This window comes from Diorhabda sublineata, chromosome 1 (assembly GCF_026230105.1).
Source record: "Diorhabda sublineata isolate icDioSubl1.1 chromosome 1, icDioSubl1.1, whole genome shotgun sequence".
NCBI classification, from domain to species: Eukaryota; Metazoa; Arthropoda; class Insecta; order Coleoptera; family Chrysomelidae; genus Diorhabda; species Diorhabda sublineata.
Genome location: NC_079474.1, coordinates 18,499,404 through 18,515,028, shown reverse-complemented (window position 1 = coordinate 18,515,028; position 15,625 = coordinate 18,499,404). Strand labels below are relative to the sequence as shown.

The window sequence follows — 15,625 nt, the reverse complement described above, 5'->3', positions numbered from 1 at the left end:
CACGTTAATACCATTGAAACGTCTTAAAGCAAAACGTTATTTATGTGTTACCTCGTAATTATTCTATCATAAGTTGAATTTATGTTTCCTATTAGGTAATTTTCTCTTTAAACTAAGCTTTACAAGGTTATCTTCTGATATAATTGAACGAGTTTTTGCTGCATTCTATTCGACGTATCTCTGATGTACCAGTTGACAAATGACATATTCCTTTAATCTAGCTAGTAATTAACTGAATTAGCGAAATGTTATTCCATTAATTATTCAGAATAACGTCTTTTGGTTTGATTCGTTGTTTTATTTGGTTGGTAATCTATGTCACAAACTAATACAAAAAGGATATCCAATTAACCAACTTTATCAAGAAAAAAATTATCCACTACATCAACAAATAGTGTTCAAACTTGGATTGACAGCGTAGAAAATATCTAGTATAATGTTTTAAACAAGAATGGAAGTATTTAAAATATTTTGATAAAGACTAAGAGAAGTCTAAATGTCAACTTTTAACCTGTCTTTCAGAAGAGACCTAAAATCAAGAACATTTAGAAGCATAAAAATATTTTATTGAGCGTTTAGAAGCGTTTGCCGTTTTCAATATCTTATCCTGGATAAACCACAACAAATTCCATGCTTTCCACCTACAAGTACGAAATCGGTTGAGAAAAAATCGTGTCGAGCAAATCACAGCATATTATAACACTATAAATGAATTTCCCCTCGTAATCTAGCTATTTGAATAATTAGAAATGCTGAATAGATCATTTGGGAAGAAATTTATAAAAAGATGATTAAGACTCGAGTTATATGCATATTGTGCATACTTTTGTTTTTTTTTTTTGAAAATTTGACGGCATATTTTATGAAATGTATGATTTTTTACCGGTACTAAACACTAAACGGTCTGTTCATACACACAGTTTAGTGTAGCTTAAAATTAACTAAATACTTGCTCACTAAACTCGTGTAAACTGGCCTTCACATCGGCAGATCAAATTTTCTTGTGCGCTCGTCGAACGATCTTTAGGATTCGACACAGTTAATTTTCTAAATGTACCGATACATGTGCGCTTTTTGCACTCCACCCTTGGTGTTTCCCTAAAACTCATTAGCCCCATTACCTACAGCTCGCAATTCCTTTCTTAAGCATGATGTGACCTGTATGTTGATCTACTTCATTTTCAATTTGTGGAAGACGATAAGAAAAGTTTCATATTTCAATGGTTTTGCAAAAACTTTCTTTCACAATAATAGGTATTTCACATACACATCACAAAGAGGCTTGGAGCTAAAAAAAAGAAGCAAAAATCTTTTGAGTTTATACTTTTTCTGTTATTTTGTACTCAGTGAAGTTAATCTCAATAATATTATTGAATTTTTCATAAAAATTGTTAATAATCATTCAATTAAACATAAGTATAATATATAGTATTTTTTAACACACAAATTCCATAATAAATGACGAACTAATTCAAATAAATTTTTCCCTTCAATATTTTTTTTTCTAAGAAAATATATGCGAATATTTCAAAAAAATTTTTTGCTAGATTTAACATATGATAATATATTCAAATAACTTAATACTAATATAGAACAAACGCCTTATTTTAATTGATACGTTATTAAATATAATTCCTTCTCCATTTTCATTTGATAGTTTACCCTCAAAGGCATTTCCTCTTGTATTTCGATCGTACGAGCATCCGGCGACTTTACTATACAATGCATACTCTCAACTTCCTTTCTTTCATATTTATTGGTAATTTTAAGAACCACAAGTCATTGGCGCCTCTATTTATGAATCAATGAGTCATTCAACGGAAAATATACACGAAATTCTCTCTTAGATTTTTTTAATGACGATGTTGGATGTAGAAAAAAAGAAATTCCCTCGAAAATAGCCAATATCCATTAATTTTTTGTGCCAATATACACATTATAGAAGTTTTAATAAAGTTTAATTTATAACTATCGGAATTTATCCAAATATTTCTTCTCTAGGTTGATAAGGGATGTATGATATAATAATACGAGGACTGCTACTCAAGTTTTAAGGCAACACTGATGTGAATATGTCAAAACTGACATTGTCATTATGAAGTTTGACATTTCTAATGGTGAATGTATTTAGAACATGTTGTCATACGGATGCTATTTGAATTTTTTACAGATATTTGAAACATTCATCTTCATCATGAACAAAAGTTTTTGGAATATTTTGGAATATTTGCTCAGTAAAAAATTCGTAGCGCGATCAATTCAAGGCGTTTGCTGCAACTACAGGTAACGTCAATACATCCAATGAATTTGTTTTTATGTCCGATTCTCATAGAGGGCGCTAGTTACACCAAAAAGGCTTCTATCTAACCTAGAGATGGGATCGCTTTTTTTGAAACACCCTGTAGTTTACATACATGTATTGACGTCAAAAGTGTTTTATGATTATAGATTGAAGGACAGATAATAATTTATACCTAAAAACACTGACACTAGCTCTTTGGGGACAGACAAAAGTTAAAAGTAACATTGAATAAATTTAGAGCTGTAGTGGTAGCAAAAATTTATCCTGGGAAATAAAAACAGAAATCTCTAGTAAAAAAAAACTAAGAATTAGTTAACAAAAATAGATGTTTTTTAACATATATCTCAATAAATGGACTCCCCAGACAAAATTAAAAAACTTATTCGAATCCTGCACCCGAAGATGAAACAAGAAAAGTTGAATAGAGAACTTACCAAAATATCAGTTTGCTTGTGTAGTTGTCGTTCGAGAGAAGAAGCATATGATGGAAAAATGTCAGTCGCAATCCCCAGTAAATCAGTACCTGGTACTTAAAATAAATCTCTTCCCAATGTTGATTTAGATTTAGAAGATAGAAACATTATTGAATTGATTTAGTGTGATTTAATATCTAACGTAATGTTACTGTAATGTTAAGTTACTTTAAAAGTATTAAACTCATCCATAGCGAAAGAAATTCCCTTATTTCAACAAGATAGGATATACAGTGACTCTCAAGACCAATAGTAAATCTAATATTTTTTCTTTATAGTTTTCCAAGAACTCGTTTTAACACTTCTACCTGAGATCTGATAATTCAGTGAATAAAAAGAAGAAAAAGTTAATTTCTCGTGATTATAGTTCAGTTTCCATTTGCTCTCTTCTCTAATTACTTGATTTATACATCAAAATCGGTGGAATTACAAGCAGTCATGGCTGCTTTATTGATCTAGATAACTCGCCGTGGTTGATTCGGATTAATGGTTAAATCACAAGTTAGAAGATCTTACTTTTAATATAATAATACATTTTACTTTGATGCTGTTTTTTTTTAATATCAAAGCGACGGAACTTGATACTTATCTATTTATATGGCTGAATGATCGAAAACGTTCTAAGAGATGATACAGGATATTCAAACAAAAAAATTATAAGCCATGGGCACTGTAATCTATCCTTCTAATGGTACCTCGTTTATCACAGTGTTTGCCAAATTGCCAAATATACTGTTTTAATAATCATAATATAAATTTTAATGATAGCATAAACATACAAGATTAATATGGAAAAAATTCAATAGATATATCAAATTATATAAATATTAATAAATTAAATAATTTTCGTAAACGAAAAGATGCTGCTAGCCAACGGAACGATTTCAACTGCCAAGATTATTGAACCACAAGCAGACAAAAGCTAGAATCTGAAGGTTAGGTTACTTAGGTTAGTCTAGGCAATTAACACCTAAACCTAAAAAATATTCAGAGGTTAACACGTACAATGATGACGAAGAACAACAAAAACCACCACCCTGATCATCTACTATTGAAACAACACCTTAACCTTGTGAACCGAAAAGAAGGTTGAAGAAGCTTAATTAACCTTGTGATAAAACACGAAATCAGGAACCACAGCGGATTATATCGAAGGCAGTTAAGGATTATTCACGCATCAACCTCGCATGGGTAGAATCTGGCTTCAAGAATCAAGTATATTGAAAAAGATGCTTTAAACAGATATCTAACTAGTAAAAGAGGGTTGAAGAGGATTTTAACCTTGTGAAACAACGTCCACGACATGTGATAAAACATGAAATCAGGAACCACAGCGGATTATATCGAAGACGATTAAGGATTATTCACACATTGACCTCGCATCGCCAGAATCTGGCTTCAAGAATCAAGTATATTGAAAAAGATGTTTTAAACAGGTATCTTACTAGTAAAACTTTCTATCCAGAGACTGAAAGCTACTTCATGATAGCTATCTACTAATAACTAGAAGAAAAGGTGATCAGGAATCCAAACAATTCGACAAAAGTAAGAAATGTCAACAAAAATCAGAGATCGAAGACCATTCAACATATACATCTGCTGCTTGTAGTGTGTTAGCTAATACTGACTATCTGCGCCAGCTTAATCAAGTGTGCAACATCATTCACCAAAAACTGATCAAAAAGTTCGGTCTTCTCAATACGTATACACCGTATTATCAACCGCAGGTGCTTCAAAATGATATTTTTAGACTCTACTACGATTATCACTGATGGCAGGTAACAAATAACAGTTCTGACAGCGTTGTAGTTGTCAGAAAAGTCAATTCAGTCTTTCTCATCGACCGACATAGCCATACTGAACACCCACAAAACTCTTAATAAACACCAGTAGAAACTGGCCGAATATGCAGATCTCATAATTGAGATTATACAGATATGGTACAGCCAAAATGTATTTATGTCAGCATCCGGCGTCGTGCCTAAAACCTTGCACGATAGATATTGTTCGATAATTTTTTATAAAACAATACGTTCACGATTTGACGGTATACAGATCTTTTTCAGTTACACACGATACATGTTCCTACCATAATGAAGAATCAAATTATGGACTAATAACAAGGATTGAAACCAGAACGAGCACTGAGATACATTTAACGATCAGATAGTGTGCAGCTAATATGTTATGTCCAGACCTCAGACGCTGTACTTTATCTCTAGCACCTATCAATTAGCTTCAATTTTAAAACTTCATCTACTTTCCAGGTAACTATGTACATAACTAATTGGGAAAACCTTCTGAGTGTTATGGGTTCATTGGGTTATGAAAACAGTGAAGGTGATAAAAGAAAACTGACGAAAATTAATTCAATTTAATGAAACATATCAAGTTATCTGATGGGTGAAGGTCGATCTCTCACCGGCTCTCAGAAGATTACTTAACTGATACATCTTCCGCAAGAAGTAATAATTTTCATTTCATCTTCATTCTTCAAAATTCCAAACGCTAATTTCTTATGAAATTTTCCCGATTCTCGTATACTTTCAAATGTGTATTTATACATTTTTTGGAATTTAACTAAAGTCTTATTTGGGCACGAACCTCTCCCTTTGAACATTTCTCTGTATAATACTTTTACTTTCATAAGCAACAATGGTCAAACGCCTACAACGTTTCGTTCACGAGAAAACCTTCGATCTCGATGTCTATGGATTTATGAATTATGAATCGGTGTCCAATCGATTTTTTTCTCTTATTACGACCAGTGTGGCCCCGATAAGTCGGGTGTTTAATGCAAACAATCATTCAACCAAAAGTTAATACATCAATTTCAAAGCTGAACGTCCACTATGAATATTTTATTTTACCCTAATAAAAAATTTACAATCGATGGATGCAATTATTATGATTTTGATTGACGATTTTTTAGGGCTATGTAAGTTATTGCGTTTCCATCTAGAACTAGTCACAGTCACCCAAATTTCCTCTTTAGTTATAATTTAGGGGATAAAATCTGAATCAAGGTGAGAAAACTAAATGTTCATCGGTGAAATGTCTCGAAGCAAATTTGCTTCTTTGTAAGTATCAGTCTTTAACAAAATCCTTTTCTTTTTTAAATGTCATTTGTTTTTAAAATTATTATATCATCTATTATCACCATGGAAAGATTCTTCAACAAAACTTATAGTATGCAGCAGACTGTTGGATACACTCCAACAACCATGTCAAGCTTCAGTCTCTTCTTGTTTCAAAATGGATGAGGTGCGTGGGAAAAGTGTAATCTTCTCCAACTTCTTTATAAAAATATGTTGATTCAAGTGAAAAAAATAAATATACAGTCCACAAAAAAAACATTTTCTTTGTAGCTAAAATCTCTACATAAATTTGGTCCTTCGAGCCGGATTGTAGTTTTTCTTCGTCTTCCGGTTCGTCTTCAGAATCTTCGATTTCGTCTTCGGGCTCTTTTTCGTTTTGAAATTCGTTATCTCCTTCATTGTTCGGTGTCGATTTTTTGTTTTTTCATCTTCCATCATAACTATATTCGAATTTATCTTACTGACTTTCCTAATAGTGGTAAACATCTCTTGAAATAATCTTTTTTTCATATGATTTATGATCTGATTCGGTTTCACGCAATAATCGTTAGTGTAATATTTTTTCGGTAAAAAATTGAGCATATTTATTCTGTCTAATCGGTTTAATTTAATTTGAAAAATGTTCAAGTATGAAAGAAATATATTAAGAACGACAATTCAGATTGAAATAAAATATTATGTCAATAAAAAAATTTAACGATCTTTTAAGATGTTTATTTTTTGGTGGAATATTTAGAGTCGACCTCCGGGTATTTTTTAGAACCTCGTCTTCTCCTTCTCATAGCTTGTGTAACCCAATGCGAAGGTGAAAGTGAACGAGACAAGATAATACGCTGGACATAACTGAAAGTGGACTGAACCACGTTTAGAGAATAATGAACTTAGTATTACAATCGGTCTGTGATTGTAAATCAGTCAAAAGCTATTATCTTGCAGCGATATTGAGAATTTATCATTGTTATTTCAATGTTATTGTTAGAAATATTCTAATTTTCATTACTTCATTCCTTTGAAATATACAATTTTTCTTGTTAATTACTATTACACACCTTTTTTTGTGGAAATACTTAGTCATTAAACAAATATGATCCTCAGGGCAAAGACGTACGTTTTTAAACATTGCCAAATATAGATAAGAAGTGAAATGCATCATGTTGAAGTTTACACACCCACATAGTCTGGATAATTTCATCATAATGGTAGTTAGGATTCCAATAGATGTTATCGAGTATTGTGGCTTTCAGGTACGAGAGGATGCAAAAGATTTTGGATCTTGTTTTGCTTTTAAACATATTTTGAATCAATCATGCTTCAGCTGTGCTGAAATGATGCCTTCTTACCTCAAGTCAGCTAGCAATTGATTTTGATGTTTAAAAACAAAAAAAATCTCCCATTAATACTAAATCTAAAGCTAGTTCTCGAATTTGAGAACAGAAATCGAAACTACATTTGAAAAAAGTGTTCTATGATTTTTTTAAGTAAAATATAGAGTCTCTTTCAGAAATTTGTTCTATATTCTGGAATAATAACAAGATTTATGCATTATAACTGTTAGGAGACCATAAGTGAACGATTTGAGTAATCGGTGCAGGATTAGGAAATGTTTTGAGTAGATAAAAGCAATGAATTCGATGCAAAACCATTTTTAATGCCTGCATGAAGAATATTCACCCGTTTCTTCCTTAGGCATAACTTTTAGAATCATCAACTCAACCATATTTATATACGAAAGCTTAATTCATTATGCAAAACTTAGTAGTATCAATAAGAGCGCAAGATTTGATTTTCGCGCCAAGTTTGACATATTGTCACATTTTTGACATTTTATCACATGGTTATAAAGTGACAGATCGAAAGTTGAAAGTATCCAGTTGGTAATCATAGAGATTACACTGTAGAACAACGCGACTTTATTCGAAAGTTCTTGTTTGGTTAGTGATGTGAAGCATACGATACGAGCTTGTAGAGCTCGCTTAAAACAAAACATAACGGCAGTTCGCGAGAGTGTGACAGAAAGAGACGTTAATTCGTCATCGGGTGCAAGAATTGGACATTTCAACAGCGAATTCTAGCAGAAGATTCACAGCTGGATCCCTACAAAATCCAACTTCTGTCAGTAGATCATAAATAGAAGAAGTTCTTTCCTCGGTTCAAGTTGATGATGATTACCCTGGAATGAGTCGAGGCACACTAAGAAAGCTTTCAAAATAAAGTTTTCGCTATTTTTTTTGTGTTTCCTTCAGGAAAAATGTTGAGAATATGGAATTATTTGAATTGCAGAAAATCGTGGAATGATTCTGGTTAGATGAAAACCATATCAACCTTCTTGCACAGATAAATTTCCAAGAAAAAATAATTGATGTTGAACTGTTGTTTTTCAAGGCTGTAAATACAGTGAAGTCAAAGAATTGGTCAAATGTCAAAATAACACAATAAATGATAATAGTAGGTATCATAACTTACCGTTGTGTTCAGCGACGTTATCCAAACGACTAGTGGAAGTATTAACTTCATTTTTGCTGAAAAAAAATAAAAAATCCAGTCAGTTTGATTAACGCAAAATTAGATCTACTATATTCCCAGTTCCAGTCCCAAATTATGTTATAAACAATAACATTCAATTATTGTAGCGAGGTTAGATAAGAAGGATTAGTAGTCTAGCATCAAAAAAAATCTTTTCATTTTATGTAATTTGATTTCATTAATCAATATAGTTGCATTTGAGTTGGATACATTATAGCGCTCATACAATCTATCGATTTAGTTTTTATAGTACGATTTAACTTTAACCACAAAATAAGCTCAAGTTTCGAGGTTAACCTCTTCATCATATTTATCAGATTTTCTATATAAATTCCAGGCATTTTCCATCACTATTTCCAATATTTGGTAGGCTTATTTTAGAAAGCATTTTATTTTGCAAAAATAACAGATTTTCTATATAAATTCCAGACATTTTTCATCACTATTTCCAGTATTTGGTAGGCTAATTTTAAATGTGTTTTTGCAGATATATTGCACCCTATCGGCCTGAATTATTTGAGAAAATTTATATCTAAACATTCATAAACCAGACAGAAATCGAAATATTATAAAGTTGCATCACTTTATTAAGACATAACAAAATTCGTAAATCCCCTCGACATAATTCCGATGGTCCGTGGGTTGTTATTCAATTCCAAATCATCAACACAATAAGTGAATCCGTTATAAACTAAGTTGAAATACATTAAAACGTTAATAGTAGTCATTAGATTCCGATCACATTTCCAATAGAAGATTAAATTGATACGGGGAATCGACGTGAAGACTTTCCAACTAAACACAAAATTACGTGGTTATTGAATAGAAAATACAGTCATTCTTTAAAAAAGATCGAGTGAAACGAATTCGGGGAAATTGGAAAGAGACGTTTTCATTTGAAATGTAATCATCACGAATAGAGACTGCATAATTAACGTACAATATGGAATAATGAAGGTAAGTTTATGTGGAACTGATGATATTTCGTCTGTATTTTTAAGTGTTGCTTTTCAAGTATGAAACCCACCTTCAATGTCCAAAAAGCTCAAAATTGCAGTCAAGTTTTTTATAGAAAAAATGAATATTTTTAAAATCAATAAAATTTTTCATTTAGACAATAATATAAAAAACAATTTCGAATCATTTTATTTCATCAACACTAATATCTTCTTCTTCTTCTCGTTCGTGACAGCTAGTGCTCGATTGTACGTTCCACGTTTCACTTTTTCCAATGCTCCAAAATTCGTGCCCCGAAATTTTGAAAAAAAAAGCATTTAGTTTTTCGACAATAACTCAATTTTCAAGCTAGAAACTTTTTTGATAAAACATTTTGTAGGGGATTTCAAGTACTTCAACATCATATGAATTAAAACTTTTTTCAACCCCCGGTTTCGAAAAGGGTGCAGTTCAAAGGGGTTGCATTTAATACGAGAATGCAAACTTTGAAGTAATGTATATGCTTAAATTTTTATGATACATAGATTTAAAAAAGCTCAAAATTTTTGGCAAAAAATTACAATTCATATTTGAAACATTTTCTCATAACATGAATAGTTTTTGGTTTATTTGGGAATTTTTTTTTCAAGATTACGTTAGTACAGTGTTTAATTTAATAAAAAAAATAAACATTCAACATCAGTCAAATCACATGGATGATATCAATAATACATAAATAAAATTAACTGCAAATGGATTATGATTAATTTCAATTAGGGTGGTGATGATGAGGGTATAATTATTACATTTTTTCAAAAAAAAAGAAGAAACTTTATTTTTGTTATAAATCAGTCAACTCTTACACAAAAGACTTTTGACAGTGCTCATTTAAAGGTTTTTCTATGTGCTTTGAAAAAGGTTTCTTGAGTTTTTACCAAAAATACCGACAATTTCAAGTTATTTGAGGTTATTAAAGGTATTGAACTTCGGGGTTCCCCAAAAATATCCATCCTTCAACGAGCAATAACACAGTTATTATTGAATTGACAAAGGTTCTTAGAAAAGAATCTCTTTATTTTTTTATTAGCTCAATTTTTGTTTTGAATGTTTTTGCTGCTAAAATGAAAATTTTTCAAGTACGGTAAAAAATGCGTTTTTGCGTATAAAAAAACAGCTTCAATCAATCTATAGACGTACCAAATTATTTTAATGAAATAAATTTTCACCCTCAGGGCAAAAGCACACTTAGGTACAGGGTAGATTACAGGGTTATAAATATTACCTTCATACCAATTTTCAAGAAAATCGACATTGATTATCAAAATTTCAGGGGAAATCGGCTGATATCTAGTCTATTAATCAAATTTATTGTTTTAATATCTTTCAGTGTATGAAAAATCATTGTAACAGAAAATAATATTGTGAAAAAGTTTGTAGAAAATCAACTTTGATGTCTTTATGTAATAAGAAAATAGTTAAAGGTACTTGGAAATACCTAAATAACATTTTTTTTCATCCTATCTACTTTTTTATCACTGGACATGCTGTATACCAGCTTAGTTGTTACAGTTATCATTAAATCAAGGGCTATAAAAATTCCATAACTGTATCTAGATGATACCTAACAACCACCTTAATCTAATCAAGATATATGGGCTTTTCTGTGCACGCTAGCCGGTCTAGTACCATCAACCATATGTTAAAAAAATATCTGATTTGTGTTGCCGTTTAGAATGTGTATGTACAGTAGTTGTTATAAAGTCCGAGTCCTTGATATTTCATCGTTCAGTTAGTTCGTTGCATAATTGAACCACAGTTAAAAATAGACATTAATAAAATAATAATTGTTTATTATTTTCTTCAAAAAAAAAGTATGGTAATTATGATTGTCGTTAATTTGGGATGCCTCAAAGATCAACTTTTATATAAAATACGATAAAAATATAATGATTACGTAACGATTCTATTATTAGAAATTCGACCTTTGATAATATACAGTTGGTAGTACAAGAATTTTAACTAGAATTATTCAGGTAATTATAATTATCCTCTTATACTTTTATCAACAAAAACGAGTACGAAACTCGTGAGAAATTTTTTTTATTAAAAATTCTATTCAGTTCAATCAACGGTGTGTTACAGTTTCAATTTAAAATAATTCGTATTTGCGTAACTAGCATCAAGTGGCGTGCAAAAATAAAATAGCCAAAGGATAAATAATAATCAGATGTTTTAACACAAAGCAAGAAATCGCTTTAATTGTGAATCGTGCAAATAATGAATACATTGATGTTAACATAAGCATTCACAGTTATATTTGGTTAATTTTCAGTTTACACGAAGTTTTGTCCAATGTCTTCGTAGCTTCAATTCTGTAGGATGACGATTTGTGTGTTTCATGTAAACATTTTTTTTATTCAATTGCAAATTTACAATCTTCTGGCCACGACTTTTCGATCTTTCCCGTTCCATTGGATCAGTGTAAAGCTTGGATATTAGTGGATTTTGGTGGTTTTCGTTGTGAATTTTGTTTCTTATCGTTGTTGTCTAAATAATTTAGATTAGAATAGAATAGCTCTATGCCATATGTCCATATTGGTTTTATGATGATTTTGTACATAAGAATTTTATTTTCCATTGTTAACTGCAATCGTCTCTTAGCCAGTTCATATTTTGAAGTTTTAGCTTTAGTTCTGTTTTTCTTAGCTTGTATGTGTTTAATCCAAGTTAACTTTTGGTCCAAGTGTAGTCCGAGGTATTTGACTTCTGTTTTCACTGGAACCGGCATATCGTTAATGTACAGACACATCGTTTTGTGGTGAACGTGATGTCAGTGTTGACTTTAATTCTACACTGATGTAGCCATTCTTATTGAACATTTAGGTTGTATTGTAGGGTCTGCATCTAAAGACATTTTGCAGTATGATCTGCGAAAGTAGCGATTAGGGTATCATCGGTAATTGGAATATCAGCAGTATACATAAGGTACAGATAAGGGCCAAGGACACTTCCTTGGGTAACGCCTGATTTTATGGTTTGATAATTGGATAAGGAGGTTTGGACTTGTACATATCTATTACTTAGGTAAGATTTAAGTAAAAGGAAGATATGATGGGGTAATTTTTGTTTTTATTTTGAGCAGTAGTTCTTCGTGCCATACTTTGTCGAAAGCCTGTTGGATGTCTAAAAATGCTGAAGCACATGATTCCTTTTGTTCAAGTTCTTGCTTGATATTGTTCACTATGACACTGTTGGAGTCTCGAGTGTTGTTCTTTAAATCCAAATTGATGTGTTGGAAACACTTATTCTTTAGGTATAATTTCCCTAATTCTATTTTTTCGAGGAGTTTAGATAGTTGTGGTAGTAAACTAATTGGCCCGTATGAGCAGGGTTCATGGTGAGATTTTCTTCTGTGCATACTTCCATAGTATTGGATAATGATTAATTGAATCTTGTGGTGGTTAGTACGATGGTTTTCCTTGGAAGATGTTTCAATACTTTCCCGGTGATGAGATCGTATTCTGGAGTTTTGTGTGGGACATCATGTAAAAGAAGAAAATTATATTGATGGTTGCGATCCTTCCTGAAGAAAACATTTGAGCTACTTCCATTTTTTTCTTTCTAAAATTGTCAATGTAGTCCTTGGCAACAGATGAGGATATCTAATCTCCATGCAGTTTTATTACAGTTGCCAACTGGACCTCCGAAAACAGTGACCAGAATAGAGCTCTGTCAATTTCAGATATTGGGGAATTAAACGTGGAATTTTGCCAATGGTTCCAATATTAAGAGTTTAAGAGTTAAGGAAATGGGTTTTAGACTAATACACTTTTTTCTAATCGATTACTCCTCTACAATTACAAATAGTCTTGACAGTTGTGGGAATCAGATTTTAAAATTTTGGGTCCATAACCTTGTGAAATTGTCGTTACGTAATTCGTAATTACGTTCTTCACATATTTTCTTGAATTTATAAGAAATACTTTGAAATATTTTATATTTGACGTGTCAAAAAATTAAACTTTCAATTGTTCATCTAGTTTATTACTACCCAATTATAGTTACCAAAATTTTTCTAGTATAATGTTAAAACTACTTTTCAATGTTGGTAATAACGACCTGTCACTTTGAAATGTCAAACAAAAAAAAAACAAAAAAAGTATAATGATTTTGACAGGAATAGGTACTTTGTAGATCGTAGAGGCAACCGTCGTCGAGTCAACGACCAACGAAAGTGGAAAGTTTTGAAACGACCTCAAAATTTTATCTGTGATTGTCATAGTATCAATAAATCATAAATGAAAATCATCAAAATTCTCGGCAACTAAGAAAAAGTTAAATTTTGTAAACTATTCTTATTAATTCCTACAAAACAGAAACTAATATTTTTATATTATTTTAATTAATTAAAATACGGAAAGAAAGCGAATCGAAAATCCCCCACCGGTTGATGTTAGTCCTAATATACAACTTGTTCAGAGCGGGGTTGATAGAAAAATATTTGTGTGGTCTAAAATGACACATAATTCTGTTTACACACACACACACACACACACACACATTTTATTTTAAAAAATTATTGCCTGAGTATGGTTTGGATGGCTGCAGGTAAAATAAACATAAAAACAAATCCAATCTATCTCGTGCACGTGGTTTTGAGGAGTGTAAGCGCTTTAGTGAGTGCCGAGAGAGCAAATCAAAATTTACGTCAATGTTGATCGTTTTTTTCGACGATTCCATAGGGTCAGACTGTCAACCAGACTTACTATTTGTCAGTTTTGGCAACACTGCGAGAACGAGTTCGTAGTGAACTGTCCGATTTTGCACCAGGACAACGCACCCCAAAACGCGCTATCTGTGAAGCAGTATTCTCCGTATTCACGAGATTTGGCACCGTGCGACTTTTTTTGTTTCCGAAGATCAAATCTGCTTTGAAAGGGACCCGATTTGATCCGATGGAAGTGGTAAAGCAGAGCTCCTAAAGGCATTTACTATAGAAGACTTCCAACACTTCTACGATCATTGGAAAAAAACATTTTTCGTAACCAGTCTCGTTATTTAACGAAGAGATAATAACGAGGATTGAAATGACACAGAGGGCATTCAGCTTAGACAGTTGAATAACGAAGGAATTCAGGAAAATAGAAGAGAATGGACAGGTCGCAATACTAGAATTGGATCAGACTATAAGTAGAACAACTATTCCGAGATTACCCTCTTTTGTGACAGGCAAGGCACCGAATGAAAAAGAAAAAATCTAAATTTTTATACGTCACAACTTTTTGGCTATTGAGTGTGTTCAAAGAAGTGAATTGTCTCTAGAGAATCTATTTATAAGAACCATTAATAAATAATAAACGTATTATTATATATGTTGTGATGCGTTTTAAGCACACGATATATAATTTTTAAATTTTTTATTCCCGCTTACACTGCTTATCAATTACTATTATTTAAATTCAATATACTACGTTTATGTTCAGTACATTCATAGTTCAAGTCTATAATTTTATACAGTTCATTTTCTGTTCGGAATGAAACAAATAAAATATGCGTGGTATGCTGAAAAACAAATTAAACTAACTGAATTTGTGGTCAAGAGAAGCTCGCGGTTCCGATCCTATTGCGCAATGACTATATAAGTATAATTAAATTTTTTTTCTACGTTTGACGACGCTTCCCAAATATGTAACTGCAATCTGTGGTCGTAGAAGTAAACAAAAGGAATAATAACACATTATGTTATGTTAACTTTTATCTAGACTATTTCAAATTAAAATTTCAGTTATAAAAATTGTTTGAGATAGTATATGAAAAATTAGCCTGAGTTCGAGATGATTAATCTTTTATTTTCTACAAAGTATCCTCAATTAATGAGGCTTTTATACAAATTTAAGAAAATACAGTGTGGACAACAACAAACTACTATCCGTTAAATCTTCAAAACCATAAGTAGGTTATTGGAATAGTCGTTAAAGTAGGTCATTATTAAAAATGTTTTCTATATATAACACTTTACATCTCATCAGTGCATGAAACTACCTTAATTATCATTAGAACAATAACGATGAGAAAGGAGATTTTTTGCATCAATTAATGTCTAGCTGTGTTAATTAATTATTTATATTTATAAACATATATTGCCCTTTTATATGAGAATTTTCGCATTTTTTTAAATTATCAAAAATCTAAAGTACCCACTGATTTGCAATGTCGACTTTATGCAATAGACCAAGCTCTGGTGGCGGCCCTTCTAGGAACAAACTCTAGGAGAATCTTCAAGGATGAAATAA

The 15,625-nt window shown here is 31.5% G+C and overlaps 1 protein-coding gene across 1 annotated transcript in view; it reads right to left on the bottom strand.

The window, feature by feature from the left end:
• The window catches only part of LOC130452383 (uncharacterized), a 251,678-nt gene that overhangs the window by 200,539 nt on the left and 35,514 nt on the right, over positions 1-15,625 (bottom strand). The window contains exon 2 of the mRNA XM_056791629.1: positions 8,337-8,392. Coding sequence (XP_056647607.1) covers positions 8,337-8,392 — 56 coding nt within the window. The remainder of the gene's footprint in view (positions 1-8,336; positions 8,393-15,625) is intronic.